The sequence below is a fragment of the Melanerpes formicivorus genome, unplaced genomic scaffold (assembly GCF_026170545.1).
Source record: "Melanerpes formicivorus ecotype bairdi unplaced genomic scaffold, bMelFor1.0.p_v2 SCAF_117, whole genome shotgun sequence".
NCBI lineage: Eukaryota > Metazoa > Chordata > Aves > Piciformes > Picidae > Melanerpes > Melanerpes formicivorus.
In genome coordinates, this window is record NW_027142469.1 from 1,039,522 (window position 1) to 1,054,655 (window position 15,134).

General features: G+C 50.3%; 1 protein-coding gene across 1 annotated transcript; it reads left to right on the top strand.

Moving 5' to 3' along the window:
* Positions 1 to 270: 270 nt before the first annotated feature.
* On the top strand, positions 271 to 13,765 carry TMEM19 (transmembrane protein 19). The gene is made up of 8 exons (XM_068167436.1): positions 271 to 296; positions 1,408 to 1,507; positions 1,737 to 1,887; positions 7,055 to 7,168; positions 8,603 to 8,740; positions 9,622 to 9,876; positions 12,026 to 12,235; positions 12,924 to 13,765. Exons 2-8 carry the CDS (start codon positions 1,451 to 1,453, stop codon positions 13,085 to 13,087), a joined length of 1,089 nt encoding a protein of 362 aa, XP_068023537.1. The 5' UTR covers positions 271 to 296; positions 1,408 to 1,450; the 3' UTR covers positions 13,088 to 13,765.
* The last annotated feature ends 1,369 nt before the right edge of the window (positions 13,766 to 15,134 follow it).

A 15,134-nucleotide genomic window follows, 5' to 3' on the forward strand; every position in this document is an offset into this window, starting at 1 on the left:
AGATCCAAAAATAGAGGCAGAACAGCAGAGCAGAACAGAAAGTTTGCTTCTAAAATCTTCATGAAAATTTGGAAAATGTATTCTATATTATGGCAAATACATTCTAACCTACTCCCAAACAAAATTAGTGCTGTAGAAGAGTGACTAGCATGCTGTGGACAGCAGCATGCTATTATCTTCAGTTTGTCATGTTGCCTTTAATCATCTCACATTCCTGCCCCCTATTATATCATATTTATTTTTACTTTCAGACTCTGCACTGGTTGTGCTTTGCATCCTATAGATCTACATAAAAGGTAAGAAGAAACTCTGCTTCCAATATAGGACAAGGAGCAATGGATGTAAGCTGCAGCACAGGAGGTTCCACCTCAACACGAGGAGGAACTTCTTGACTGTAAGGGTCCCAGAGCCCTGGAGCAGGCTGCCCAGAGAGGTTGTGGAGTCTCCTTCTCTGGAGCCTTTCCATCTCTGTCTGGATGTGTTCCTGTGTGACCTGTGCTGGATTCTATGGTCTTGCTCTGGCAGGGGGGGCTGGACTCGATGATCTCTTCGTGTCCCTTCCAACCCCTGACATCCTGTGATCTTTGGTATCACTACTTATCAACCGATTCCGGAAGGCTCACCGTGATGCCTTTCCTGGTTTTCTTTTGGTAGCATTATTTCGCAATCTGGGTTTATATTTAAACGGTGTTTCTTCCTGTGGCGTGTGCAGTAACTCTTGCTAGCTGAGCCCACCACGGCAAGCGCTGAGCGGTGCGGTGAGCCAGGCCGTGAGCCCGGCGCAGGGGTGGCCGCCTGTGGCAGAAGAGGCGGCGTGGGGCGTTGCGAAGCGCTGATGCTGGGCTCGCAACTCCCCAGGAGCCCGCCCGGGGCTGGGGAGGGTTCCGGGGTGAGGAGCGCAGCCCTGGCTGCGTACCGAGGCCTGAGGGGAGGGGTGGCGATGAGCTCCAAGGGCCTCGCGTCAGCCCGGCCGTCCCGTGGGAGGCTGCGGGAAGAGGCCGGGTCAGAGGGGCGGAGTGCCCCCCGGGAGCGCCGCGGCAAGGGCTGCGGAGCCTGATCCTGTCTGCTGGGCGGCCGGCTGGCTCCCTTCAGCTGCAGGAGCCGTCAGCGGCACCCCAGCAGCCGCCTCTCCCCGGCAAGGGCAGACGACCGGGGAGCGCAGTCTGCCAGGCCGAGCCGCTGCCGGGAGAGCGCAGCGCTCGCCGGAGGAACGCAGCCCCAGCCCAGCCCCAGGCAGAGGAAAAGGCACCGCTGAGGACACCGGGCTGGACGGGCTGCGGGACAGCCGCAGCGCCTGGGAGAGGAGGGCGGGCGGGCAGAACTCGGGCCAGCCCCGGAGCCGCCGCAGCCCCAGTGAGGCTGAGCCTCGCCAGGGCGCACGGCGCCTCCTCTCTTCTCCCCCGGCAGAGCAGCAGGCGGGGACGGGGGCTGGCACGGCGGCCGCGGAAGCATGCGCAGAGCGGCGGCGGGGCGGGACGGTGGCGGCGCCCACGGGCCGCGGGAGCAGGTCAGTACGGAGCCGGGCGGTGAGGTGGGCAGCCGCGGCTCGGGGGGGAATCTTCTGCGGCCAAGCGATGCGCAGCCCGGCCCCGAGCGGGCGGGTGTGGGCCGCGGGCGCTGTGGTGGCGCTCCGTGGTGCCGGGGGCGAGGGGCGGCCGCGGGGTGGTGCGGGCCGGGTGGGAGGAGGAGAGAGTGGTGGTGGTGCTGACAGGCTGCGCCGTGTGCTTCCCCGACAGGTGTTCTCCTTCTTGCTTCCTATGTCCTGTTACCAGGAGGATTTCTTCAAAGAGTACCTCAAGATGATGGCTAATATCGTCGTCCTGAACTTGCTCATTTGTATTTCTCTAGCCTTCTGGATCGTGTCCATAACTGCAAGCACGTACTACGGTGAGTCCAAAGGCCAGGAGCTGGGGGGAGGCTGGCATGGTCCGGAGAGGGCTCGCTGGCTTAGTTGTGTGTGGTTGCAAGGACACTAGTGATGCCTGTGGTTCGTCATTTCGCTTTAAGGACCATTTTGGCAGCAATACCTTCAGCCTAGAAGACTTAACTGCTTTCACAGAATCACAGAGTGTCAGGGGCTGGAAGGGACCTCCAAAGCTCATCCAGTCCAACCTCCCTGCCAGAGCAGGAGCACCTAGAGCAGATCACACAGGAACAGATCCAGGCAGGTCTTGAATATCTCCAGAGAGGGAGACTCCACAACCCCCCTAGGCAGCCTGCTCCAGTGTTCCCGGGACAGGTAGAGACATCTGCAGCCTCATGCAGGAAGAACAGTGTTACTGAATGCCTAGAGATGCAACATGAACACCTTCAACTGCCCAGTGTCACCTTACATCCAGAAGAAGTTAGAGATAACTAAGATGACTTTTGCAGTGGCACTTGGATGCCTGAGCACAGCATTTTTCAGTGCTTTGGGACTTAGGATTGGGTACCTGAAGGGAGGTTGTAGACAGGCAGAGGTTGGTCTCTTCTCCCAGGCAGCCAGCACCAGAACAAGAGGACACAGTCTCAGGCTGCACCAGGGGAGGTTTAGGCTGGAGGTTAGGAAGAAGTTCTACACAGAGAGAGAGTGATTGCCCATTGGAATGGGCTGCCTGGGGAGGTGGTGGAGTCACCATCTCTGGAGGTGTTCAGGAGGAGACTTGCTGGGGTGCTTGGTGCCATGGGTTAGTTGTTTAGGTGGGTTGGATTGGTTGATAGGTTGGATGCGATTATCTTGAAGATCTCTTCCAACCTGGTTTATTCTGTGCATTCTATTAGTCCTAGTACAGCATTAAATCTGTGTTGTATGGACACTTCTACTTTGGCTTGCAGAGAGGTGCCAGCCACGTAGAAGGTATTCAGAAGCAGACTTTCCAAGCACGTTTTGTTGCAGCCAATTTGGATTTAAACACATAAATTAATTTGTGTGTGCCCAGTCTCTATAGGTATAGCTCTCTGAGTCCTTGCTGTCTGATGTGTTTGAGAATTGGCAGCATAGAATGGAGAGTATCAGGTGAATAGGGACTGATACAAAGGAGGAGACTACAGACTTATCTTCCCTTTCCATTGAGAATGATTATGGAACCAGAAACATATCACTTGTGTTGTCTGTTTACCTGAGACTATGGAAAGGCCTCAGCTTGAGGAGCTTGAGCTCAGCCTTTAAAAGCAATGAAGTCCCAGCCCATAACCATAAATATAAAAATACTAAACCCATGCATTTATTAATTTACAGTGTAGTAGTTCATAGTAATGCTTAGGCACCAAATGGTGACCAAGCTGTGGATAAAATGGAAGTGTTAAAGAATCCATAAGAAACCAAGAAATGTTTTCTGTATTAGTCTTAACTGTTTACTTTTAGTAGCAATTTAGAATAGAATAGAATAGAATAGAATAGAATAGAATAGAATAGAATAGAATAGAACTAACCAGGTTGGAAGAGACCTTCAAGATCATCCAGTCCAACCTATCATTCAACACCATCTCATCAACTAAACCATGGCACCAAGCACCCCATCAAGTCTCCTCCTGAACACCTCCAGTGATGGTGACTCCACCACCTCCCCAGGCAGCCCATTCCAATGGGCAATCACTCTCTTTATGAAGAATTTCTTCCTAACATCCAGCCTAAACCTCTCCTGGCACAGCTTGAGACTGTGTCCTCTTGTTCTGGTGCTGGTTGCCTGGGAGAAGAGACCAACCCCCACCTGGCTACAACCTCCCTTCAGGGAGTTGTAGAGGACAATAAGGTCTCCCCTGAGCCTCCTCTTCTCCAGGCTAAGCAACCCCAGCTCACTCAGCCTCTCCTCACAGGGCTGTGCTCCAAACCCCTCCCCAGCTTTGTTGCCCTTCTCTGGACACCTTCCAGCATCTCAACATCTTTCCTAAACTGAGGGGCCCAGAACTGGACACAGGACTCAAGGTGTGGTCTAACCAGTTCTGTGTACAGGGGGAGAATGTCCTCCCTGCTCCTGCTGGCCACACTGTTCCTGATACAGGCCACAAGTACTAGTACAGACCAAAGTACTAATACTCTGGGGTTTTCCCCCAGGGAAACACAAAAAAGGTCAGTTTGAAAATTACCTTGAAGAGAGGAAAATTCTGTTTGTTGACCACCCAAAAAGAAGCCCTTTGTGTTTTGGTACTGCTTGCACTCAAGAACCTTCTTGACTTGTGCTTAGCAGTAGCAGACTACAGCACTGGAGATCTCTTCATACACAGTTGGTGGTGCTTTTCTTTTGAGATTTTAAGTCAAGCCTTGGCTGCAAGACTCTCTAAGTACTGGAAGGCCTCTATAAGGTCTCCCTAGAACTTCTTCTCCAGGCTAAACGACTCCAAACCCAGACTGCCACAACTTCTCACATATGATGGACAGTGGCTTGGCCACTTCATCTGCTAGCTCCCTCAGGAGCCACAGATGCAGCTCATCAGGTCCCATGGACTTGTGCCCCTTCAGGTTCCTTGGATGGTCTCAAACTCGATCTCTTACAGTGGGTGGTTCTTCATTCTCCCTGTCCCTTGGTTTTGCCTTCTGCAGCTTGGGCAGTGTGGCTGGAGCCCTTGCCACTGAAGACTGAGGCAAAACAAAGTCATTGAAACTGAATTTTAGATAACTTAGGTGGATTGTGAGTTGGGCTGGGGGGTTTCTGCACAGCAAACTGCTGGCTAAGCTGTCAGCTCGTGGCTTGGACCACTACACTCTGTGCTGGGTTAGGAACTGGCTGGAGGGCCGAGCCCAGAGAGTGGTGGTGAATGGTGCCACATCCAGCTGGCAGCCAGGCACCAGTGACATCCCCCAGGGATCAGTGCTGGGCCCCATCCTCTTTAATACCTTCATTGATGATCTGGATGAAGGGGTCGAGTCAGTCATCAGCAAGTTTGCAGATGACACCAAGTTAGGGGCAGATGTTAGTCAGTTAGAGGGTAGAAAGGCTCTGCAGAGGGACCTCGACCGACTGGACAGATGGGCAGAGTCCAATGGGATGGCATTCAACAAGTCCAAGTGCCAGGGGCTGCACTTTGGCTACGGCAATCCCATGCAGAGCTACAGGCTGGGGTCAGAGTGGCTGAGAGCTGCCAAACAGAGAGGGACCTGGGGGTGCTGATTGACAGCCGCCTGAATATGAGCCAGCAGTGTGCCCAGGTGGCCAGGAGGGCCAATGGCATCCTGGCCTGCATTAGGAAGAGTGTGGCCAGCAGGAGCAGGGAGGTCATTGTGCCCCTGTACTCTGCTTTGGTTAGGCCACACCTTGAGTCCTGTGTCCAGTTCTGGGCCCCTCAGTTTAAGAAGGACATTGAGAGACTTGAAGGTGTCCAGAGAAGGGCAACAAGGATGGGGAGAGGCCTTGAGCACAGCCCTGTGAGGAGAGGCTGAGGGAGCTGGGATTGTTTAGCCTGGAGAAGAGGAGGCTCAGGGGTGACCTCATTGCCCTCTACATCTACCTGAAAGGTGGTTGTAGCCAGGAAGGGGTTGGCCTCTTCTCTCAAGCAAGCAGCACCAGAACAAGAGGACACAGTCTCAAGCTGCACCAGGGGAGGTTTAAGCTGGAGGTGAGGAGAAAGTTCTTCACCGAGAGAGTCATTGGCCATTGGGATGTGCTGCCCAGGGAGGTGGTAAAGTCCCCATCCCTGGAGGTGTTCAAGAGGGGATTGGATGTGGCACTTGTTGCCATGGTCTAGTCATGAGGTCTGTGTTGATAGGTTGGACTCGATGATCCTTGAGGTCTCTTCCAACCTTAGTGATACTGTGATACTGTGAAATCTGATGTTCTACGCAAATCAGGTTTCAGCTCATCTTAACATTTTGAATGGTCATTTCTGGAGTTTATAAATGAATTTTGGAATGGAAAACATCACCATATTTATTTCTTGACACATCTGGTGTTTGTATTTCATTTTAGTTAATTTAATGTATTTTCTCTTTCCTGAGAAAGCTGACAAGAAAAAAAGTGGCTGAGTAGATAAACTGCAAACATTTTGGTCTTCTGTTCATAAAAATACATACATACTGTCCTTGTGGGTGCCATGGACAGTGGCATTGAGTGCACCCTCAGCAAGTTTGCTGATGACACCAATCAGTGTGGTGCAGCAGACAGCTGGAGGGAAGGGATCCATCCAGAGGGACCTGGACAGGCTGCAGAGGTGGGCACAAGCCAACCTCAGGAGGTTCAACAAGAGCAAGTGCAGGGTCCTGCATCTGGCTCGAGGCAATCCCAGGCACAAATCCAGGCTGGGCAGTGACTGGCTGGAAAGCAGCCCTGAGGAGAGAGACTTGGGGGTGCTGGGGGAGGAGAAGCTCAACAGGAGCTCTCAGTGTGCACTTGCAGCCCGCAAAGCCAATCAGATCCTGGGCTGCATCAGGAGAAGTGTGGCCAGCAGGGCAAGGGAGGTGATCCTCCCCCTCTGCTCAGCTCTGCTGAGGCCCCACCTGGAGTACTGCCTCCAGTTCTGGAACCCCTATTCCAAGAGGGATGTGGAGGTGCTGGAAGGTGTCCAGAGAAGGGCCAGGAGGATGAGCAGAGGGCTGGAGCACCTCTCCTGTGAGGATGGACTGAAGGAGTTGGGGCTGTTCAGTCTGGAGAAGAGAAGGCTCCCAGGTGACCTCATTGTGGCCTTCCAGTATCTGAAGGGGGCTACAGGAAGGCTGGGGAGGGACTGCTCAGGATCTCAGGTAGTGCTAGGACTAGGGGGAATGGAATGAAGCTGGAGGTGGGGAGATTCAGGCTGGAGGGGAGGAGGAAGTTCTTCCCCATGAGAGTGGTGAAGCCCTGGAATGGGTTGTCCAGGGAGGTGGTTGAGGCCCTGTCCCTGGAGGTGTTTAAGCCCAGGCTGGCTGAGGCTCTGGCCAGGCTGATGTAGTGTGGGGTGTCCCTGCCCATGGCAGGGGGGTTGGAACTAGCTGATCCTTGTGGTCCCTTCCAACCCTGACTGTGATACATAAAGGGTAACAAAAGTTTCATCTCCATTAAGAGCCAATTTGAAATGTATCCTGGAAGGTAGTTCCTTTGAAGATGTGGAGGCACTGACACAGGCTTGCAGGGGTCATCTGTATCCATCTCTTTTGCTTCCTCAGGCACATTGCAGCCGATTTCCCCATGGCGCTGGCTCTTCTCCATCTTGGTTCCACTAATAATTGCCACACAGGGGTTTAAGAAGAAGAGTCTTGATCACAGTGGAGCACTAGGAGGTATGTTGGCTTCTTTCTTTTTTTCCCCCAGAGGCTATTCAGTTAAACACTTAATGAACTAAATGAAGATCCCTTTTATTCTACATAATATTCTCCTAAGCCTTTCCTACCTGGTTCTGGTACATGAAAAGCAAACTAAAAGTCAGAAGTGAAAATACAGGCATACATGCCTTGAAGTCATACTGATTTCTCTCTTTTTTTGGCCTGATTCCTGTTTAAATAGTCAAGGTAATTTTTCACAGACTCACAGGATGTTAGGGGCTGGAAGGGACCTCCAAAGCTCATCCAGCCCAACCCCCTGCCAGAGCAGGAGCACCTCGAGCAGATCACACAGCAACACATCCAGGCAGGGCTTGAATGTCTCCAGGGAGGGAGGCTCCACAAACCCCGTGATGTGCCAGGTTTGAGCCACAAGCTGCTCAAGGCAGAAAGGTATTTTACCCCCAAGGGAGTAAAATGAAGACATTTGCATAGAATTGGAGGGTAAGTGAATGCTGTTTACAAATCTATACAGAGCTACAACAGGTATTCAGGGAAAAGGAATATATACACAAATTAAGCCCAGTTCTCCACCTGGGCCAGAACCTTCCAAAACCTTCCCTCCACTCAACCTCAGCAGGTCAAACTGCCCCCCCCGCCCAGGACAGGCCTCAATTGTCCCCCAGGCTGGAAGAACCAGGCCTTGATCAGGTCGAAATGCCCTCTTGCAGACCTCTCTGTCCCACTCCCACTAGGCTAAAATTGTGCAGCTGGAACTTAGCTTGCAGCAGAAGGCTGAAACCTCCCCCACGCTACCACAGAGATAAGAGGAGTCACCACGTCAGGAGCAGAGAAGGGAGGAAAAGAGAGCAGACTGTGAACCTCCTTTATACAGGGAGATGCAGCATGTGGGAATGAAACAGCAAAGCTTCATGATGGGAATGAAATAACAAAGATTGTACTTCCCTGTGTCCACCTCCTTGTAGTCTCTGGTCCTTCTCTGTGGTGGAACATTCAGTCCTGGGCAGCCCCTTCTAGTGTTAGGTTTTGCTGTTCCTTGTTACTGATTTGATTCATATTGTTGTTAAGATTCATATAAACCTTTTCAGATGGCTTTGGAATTCAGTCCAGCATGCATTTAAATCACAGGTGGACTCACACAGAGATAAGGAAAATGGCAGAGACAGTGGTCAAGGGATGCCATTGAACAGAGCCATGGCAGCAGCCTAACTGCCTGGTAGGAAACTAGTAAAGATAACAGAGTTCCCTTTTCTGTAGGAAGTGCTGTTGGAGGCATTTTTTGCCTCCCCACCTGGGCACACTGCTGATGATTGTCTTCAGTTTACCATGAGGATGTTCTTCACTTTCAGGAGATTCAAAGTAGAGAATGGTTTTGCAAGCCAGGCATTGTTACATGAGGAACTTCATAGACTTCTTTTCTTTTTCCCTCTGTAGGACTGGTGGTTGGATTTATCCTTACAGTTGCAAATTACAGTTTCTTCACTTCTCTGCTTGTATTTTTTGTTACTTCTTCCAAACTTACTAAATGGAAAAAAGATATGAAGAAGAAAATAGATTCAGAATACAAGGAAGGTAAGCCACAACGTTTCAGTGCTTCCAAATCCCTTGTGGAATACAAACCCTGCATACTGCAGGGTCTGATGAGGTATAATACCCAGAGCTGGGAACACTCTTGTTTTGCCTCCTTTCCACCCTCACCCCTATGAACATTAGCAAGCAAATCATAGGGTGATCACAGGATGTTAGAGGTTGGAAGGGACCTTTGGAGATCATCAAGTCCAACCCCCTGCCAGAGCAGGACCATGGAACCCAGCACAGGTCACACAGGAACACATCCAGACAGGGCTGGAAAGGCTCCACAGAAGGAGACTCCACAACCTCTCTGGGCAGCTTGTTTCAGGTCTCTGGGACCCTCACAGTAAAGAAGTTCTTCCTCATGTTGAGGTTGGAACTTGCTCTGCTGTAGTTGTCATCCATTACCCCTTGTCCTGTGACAAGGCACAAGTGAGCAGAGGCTGTCCCTGTCCCTTCCTTCCTGACCCCCAGCCCTCAGCTATTGATAGACATTGATCAGATCCCCTCTCAGTCTTCTCCTCTCCAGACTCAACAGCCCCAGGGATCTCAGCCTCTCCTCCCCAGGCAGTGCTTCAGTCCCTTCAGCATCCTTGCAGCCCTCCCTTGGACTCTCTCCAGCAGATCCCTGTCCCTCCTGAACTGGGGAGCCCAGAACTGGATTCAACATTCCAGGTGGGGCCTGACTAGGGCAGAGTAGAGGGGGAGGAGAACCTCCCTGGATCTGTTGGACACAAATTTGCTTTTGCCTCTGTTCTATTAAATAAATGGCTATGCAGTTTCTGTTTTGAAAGTGTATCTTTTAAAAATGAACTTTATCTTGTGCATGTTTCACTTTTGTTGCCTGGAAATGCTAACACTCGGGGGTTTTGTCTCTTTAGGTGGCCAGAGGAATTGGGTGCAAGTGTTCTGCAATGGCGGTGTTCCCACCGAGCTGGCTCTCTTGTACATGATAGAAAATGGGCCAGGTGAAATCCCAATAGACTTCTCAAAGCACTACACAGCCTCCTGGATGTGCTTGGCCCTTTTGGGAGCTTTGGCATGCTCTGCTGGTGACACATGGGCTTCAGAGATTGGGAGTGTTATGAGCAAAAGCAAGCCGAGGTTGATAACCACCTGGGAGAAGGTGCCAGTAGGTAAGGTGTTATCTGGCTTACATCTTCTGAGTGCTTTGCTAATCTGATTTCAGTTTTGCATCCAGCTTGGAAAGTTAAAAAAGAATAAATTAGTTCCAGGCAAACAAACAAAAAGCCCCACAGAAATGTGGGATTAGCAAATGTTAGCAAGAAATGGGATCTATGTAGCTGGGTTTCTGCTGTGGCTCACTGGTGGGAGGCACCAACACAGCATCCAGGGAGCCAAAACCATTCTTAACAAGTGCTGACACACTTCTCATCTCTGGCAATGTTCACAGTGTTTGTGTTGCCAGTATGTGGTGGGCTGAAATTAGCCCCCAACTCATTTGGAGAAACTACCCCCAAAACAAAATTGCCAGCCCAGCTGAGTTTGGGATGGAAGCACCTGAAGCAAACCACAATCTAGCAGTATGAAATGCAATGAATGTGAACAAAATGTACCAGAGAGATACAATACAGAGGTATCTACAATTTATAGTCAGCTCAGAAACTCCTCAGACCCCCACCCTGGAGGGATCCAGGGGACCATTCACCTCCTCCCCCACTCCCTCCCTCCTTCCTGTTAACCTCACACAGTAGTCAAAACAGAGATACCCCTGGCAAGGCCACGGGAGGGAGAAGTTGCAAGCTGAAGTGACAGGAGAAGAAAAGAGAGAAAAAACTGTTCATGCCTCTACTCTAATCCCCCAGCAGCAATCCAGTGAATTCTGTAGACCTTAGCATTATTTTCCTTCTGCATCCAATGGTCATTTCTTTTACTGTCAGTCTTTGCAGTCAGTATCTAAGGCTGAAGTTCCCTCTTCAAACTGTAACACAGTCATACAAAGAATACAAGTTATAAGCTGAATGTTCCAGGCATTAGCATTTTAGTCAGTAGAATACTATGTGGATTCAATACCAGCACTGCAAAAAACTCCATTCTTAGCTCACTAAATTGCTCATTTCCTTTACTGGCTTTCAAAGGATGAAGGAGGATGATTAGGGGGCTGGAGCACTGCCTGGTGAGGAGAGGCTGAGGGACCTGGGGCTGTTTAGTCTGGAAAAGAGAAGACTGAGAGGGGATTTAATAAATGTATATAAATATCTGAGGGCTGGGGGTCAGGAGGGAGGGGACAGGCTCTGCTCACTTGCTCCCTGGGATAGAACAAGGAGCAATGGATGTAAGCTGCAGCACAGAAGGTTCCACCTCAGCACAAGGGGGAACTTCTTTACTGTAAGAGTCCCAAAGCACTGCAACAGGCTGCCCAGGGAGGTTGTGGAGTCTCCTTCTCTGGGGACTTTCCAGCCCTGTCTGGATGTGTTCCTGTGTAATCTGTGCTGGATTCTATGGTCCTGCTCTGGCAGGGGGGTTGGACTTGATGATCACTTTGGGTCCCTTCCATCCCCTGGCATCCTGTGTTCCTGTGAAAGGGTGAGTAAAGTGAGCCTTCTGTCTGTCAGATCTTGCCTAGGCAGTGAATGACACTGTGACCTTAGAGCAGTGTGGGGTTTGGGAGTCTTGCTAGCATTGTCATCTGAGTTCTGTGTAGTGCAGAATGGGTTTAAACTCATGGCTGTTGGAGTTTTGGTTTTCTCTTTATAAGCATTCTTCAGATTTGTTTATTCAATGGGCTGTCAAACATCTTCACAGGATCACAGGATGGCAGGGGTTGAAAGGGACCTCAGGAGATGTTCAAGTCCAACCCTCACTCCTAGAGCTTTTGTCCTTTTTAGCTGTGTTGGTGAAATCTGCCTTGGTGTACCTCTGCAAGATGCATTGCTTCAGTGCCATGCACATCTCAAGGTCTGTGGTTGGGGGGGCAAATTTCTTCTCCTTCCCCTGCCCCTCACTCACACCTTGCAGCAGGCAAATACCGAGTGGCACTGAGAGGTGTGCTCCCTGCTTCCATCTAATTCAGTGATAGTGAATGTCTAGCTTTAGAGACAGGGAAATGGCTGTGGGAATGGCTGTAATGGTCCAGGTTAAGCTTCTCAGCAGCCCGGTGGGAATTGTAAACAAAAGCTGTGGTAGCAGAGTCTGCTGGCTGTAAGGGGGGAAGGTTCCTAGGAAGGAGGCTTTGGCTTCATAGAAAACAGTTGAAAAATAGAAGTCTCTTGAGAGAAAAAAAAAAAGCAAAGGTGTAAACCAGCTTAATTTTGTTCACTTTAGGTACAAATGGAGCAATTACTTTGGTGGGCCTGCTCTCCAGTTTGCTTGGGGGCTTGGCAGTTGGTGTAACCTACTTCATAACACAGCACATCTTTGTGACCGATCTGGAGAGCTCTGCTCCTCAATGGCCTGTTGTGGTGTTTGGTGCAGCTGCTGGCTTGCTGGGATCAATTGTTGACTCCTATCTGGGAGCTACAATGCAATACAGTGGTAAGACCCTTTCCCCCCTTTCCCCCCTTTCCCCCCTTTCCCCCCTTTCCCCCCTTTCCCCCCTTTCCCCCCCTTTCCCCCCCTTTCCCCCCTTTCCCCCCTTTCCCCCCTTTCCCCCTGTACAGTAGCAGCCAAATGAAACACAATGCTAAAGGGCTGATAGTACGGAGGCAGAGCAATCAACAGCTTAAGTACAAGGAAAAGGGGGAGGGGAGATTCGGTTAAGAGACCTTATTGTGGCCTTCTAGTATCAGAAAAGGGCCTGCAGGAAATCAGGGGAGGGACTTTTGAGGGTGTCAGGGAGTGATAGGACTCAGGGGGATGGAGCAAAACTAGAAGTGGGGAGATTGAGATTGGATGTGAGGAAGAAGTTGTTCCCCAGGAAGGTGGTGAGAGCCTGGCACAGGTTGCCCAGGGAGGTGGTGGAAGCCTCATCCCTGGAGGTGTTTGCAGCCAGGCTGGATGTGGCTGTGAGCAACCTGCTGTAGTGTGAGGTGTCCCTGCCCATGGCAGGGGGGTTGGGACTGGCTGAGCCTTGAGGTCCCTTCCAGCCCTGACAATTCTGTGATTCTAACAAATCCAGCTGCTGTGCTATGAAACTGTTGTGTACCTGTTGCATACCCCTGGTCACTGAGCTGCTTTTCAGCTTGGTTGGCTGTTCAAAATGAAATGTTTCTTTCTTCCCCAGGTTTTGACCAGAACATTGGCATGGTTGTCAACCACCAAACAAAAGACTCCAAGCACATATCTGGAAAACCTATTCTGGACAACAATGCAGTAAATCTTTTTTCTTCTATAATCATTGCTTTGATGCTTCCCTGCTTGGCATGGTGTTTCTGGCCTAGGGGTTGAAATGATGTAAGGTTTTCTGCATGTAATTCATTTATGTTCAGTCTTACTCAAAGACTCTGAGGAGTTCTCTTTGAACTCTCTTGAAGGGAGGGATCTGAAACTTGCAGAGAGCCAAAGGACTTTCTGTCAACTTAAGGCTGGAAGCTTCATGTGGCAACTGGCATCTCTCAGAGCAAGGAAGGGATTTTGTCACCATTCTCTTGCTGCTCTTCAGATGGATGCAGATCGTTGCTAAGTGAGGTGAAGCATTGCCTTTATCCTTCTGGAGCTGAAAGGTTGGTTGGCATCTGTGTTCTCTCCAGTCCCCAGCATCTGGAAGGGCAAAAATCAGGCAAGCAGCAGCCTGATCTGCATCTGTCAGCGTGGTGGAGCATTGTGGCTCTTCTCCAAGCCAGACACAAAGCGTGCTATAACTTTCTATTGGCAGTGGGGCCATGGGTGAAAGGGGTGAATTCTGGTACTTCCCATCATCTCTAGCATGTAATGGGTTATGTCAGTGTTTTCTGGGGGGGGGGGGGTGGGAGGAGGGAAAAGTAAGCCTTGTTGCCTGTTCTGTTATCCTGACACTGTCTCCACTTTCCTGAGAATACAGCTGGGAAAGGTGATCCCATCACAGAATGCTGGAAGCAAAAGACTAAACCTGAAATAAAACCTCAGTTGTGTGTTTTTTTTCCAGCAGGAATAATAATACCTTTGTCTGTGCCTTTGGGACATCTGTATTTCAAAACATAGAACCTGGCTTCCTTCCCAGGGTGGAAGCAACCTTGACAGATCACCTAGTCCAAGCTTTAGCAGGAAAGGGAGCCTGTCCAACTGCATCTTGAAAACCTCTGGTGGTATGGTCTCCACCATCTCCCTAAATGTCAGTCTTCCTTGAAACACAGTAAGGCAGATGAGAAGGCAACAGAAGACCCCCTGCTCATGTGAGTCCTGAGCAGGAAACCTTCCTCATGACTGCCTCATAACATGAAGCAGTGATGTCACACACATCATCCCTTTGAAAATGTATTTAGGAGAAATGTTTTCATCCTTAGCAGACCTTCTAGCAGGGTTGTTTGCTCTGTGCTTGTCTTAGAGCAGGAACAAGCTCTAGTTGCTAACCTGGGCAGCTGACTGAACAAGAACAGACTTGGTCTAGCTGAAATGTGGCAGAACCAGCCTGACCTGTGCTGGGGAAAGGCTTCTTGGAAAGGAGAATACCACCACTATGGAAACAACTGCAAGTCTGTGGAGAGCTGCCTGGTTTGGGTTTGCAAAGCCACCTGTGAACTCCATGTAACCTGTCTGCATCTGTCTTGCCTGGTGGCTGCTCAGCTGTGGCTTGTTTTCAAGCAAGCATAAACCAGAGTTAAATGCTGCAGTGGGGTCACAATCCAAACTGGTCTTGGAGCTTCAAACCCACACCACTAGCAAGGATGACAGTGGTTTAAAAAAAGACCCAACAAAACACAAATGCACTCTGCAGTTAGAGGAAGCAGCAGCAGAAAGCAGTAAGAAAAGTCTTCTGCTGCTCATTTGTTAATGCCTCCTGTTAAATTCAGGGGCCAGATTTGTAAGGACTTTTCAGCTAGGGCTGCAGTGGCAAAGCCAAGAAGGCAAAAAGGGATCAGAAAAAAATCATGTCAGGCCTGGGACATGGCATCATGCACATCCTGCAGAAGCAAACACCTGGGCACAAACCTCGTGTGGCAAAGTCCAAGCTCTCTGCACACTGACCACAAGGTACTGGGTTTGGTTCTCTCTTTCAATGAACCCAGTCACAGGCTTCATCCAACCTCTTGGGCTCACAACATGTTTGTTGGGATAAATGCATCAGGCATGCTCTGCCCTTACAACCCAGCACAGCAATGCGTTTATAAAAGCATTGACATCCCTATGAAACAGCCCAGATCACCACTTCTTGTGAACACTGGGGGGCAACAGTAGTGACACCACTCTGCTCTTTCTTGCTGAAGGGCTCTCGCTGAAGTGATTTCTGCAGAGCTCAGCCTGGCACTAGAAGAGCAACAACTGCTGTCATCCTGATACTCTGTTGCCACCACTCATT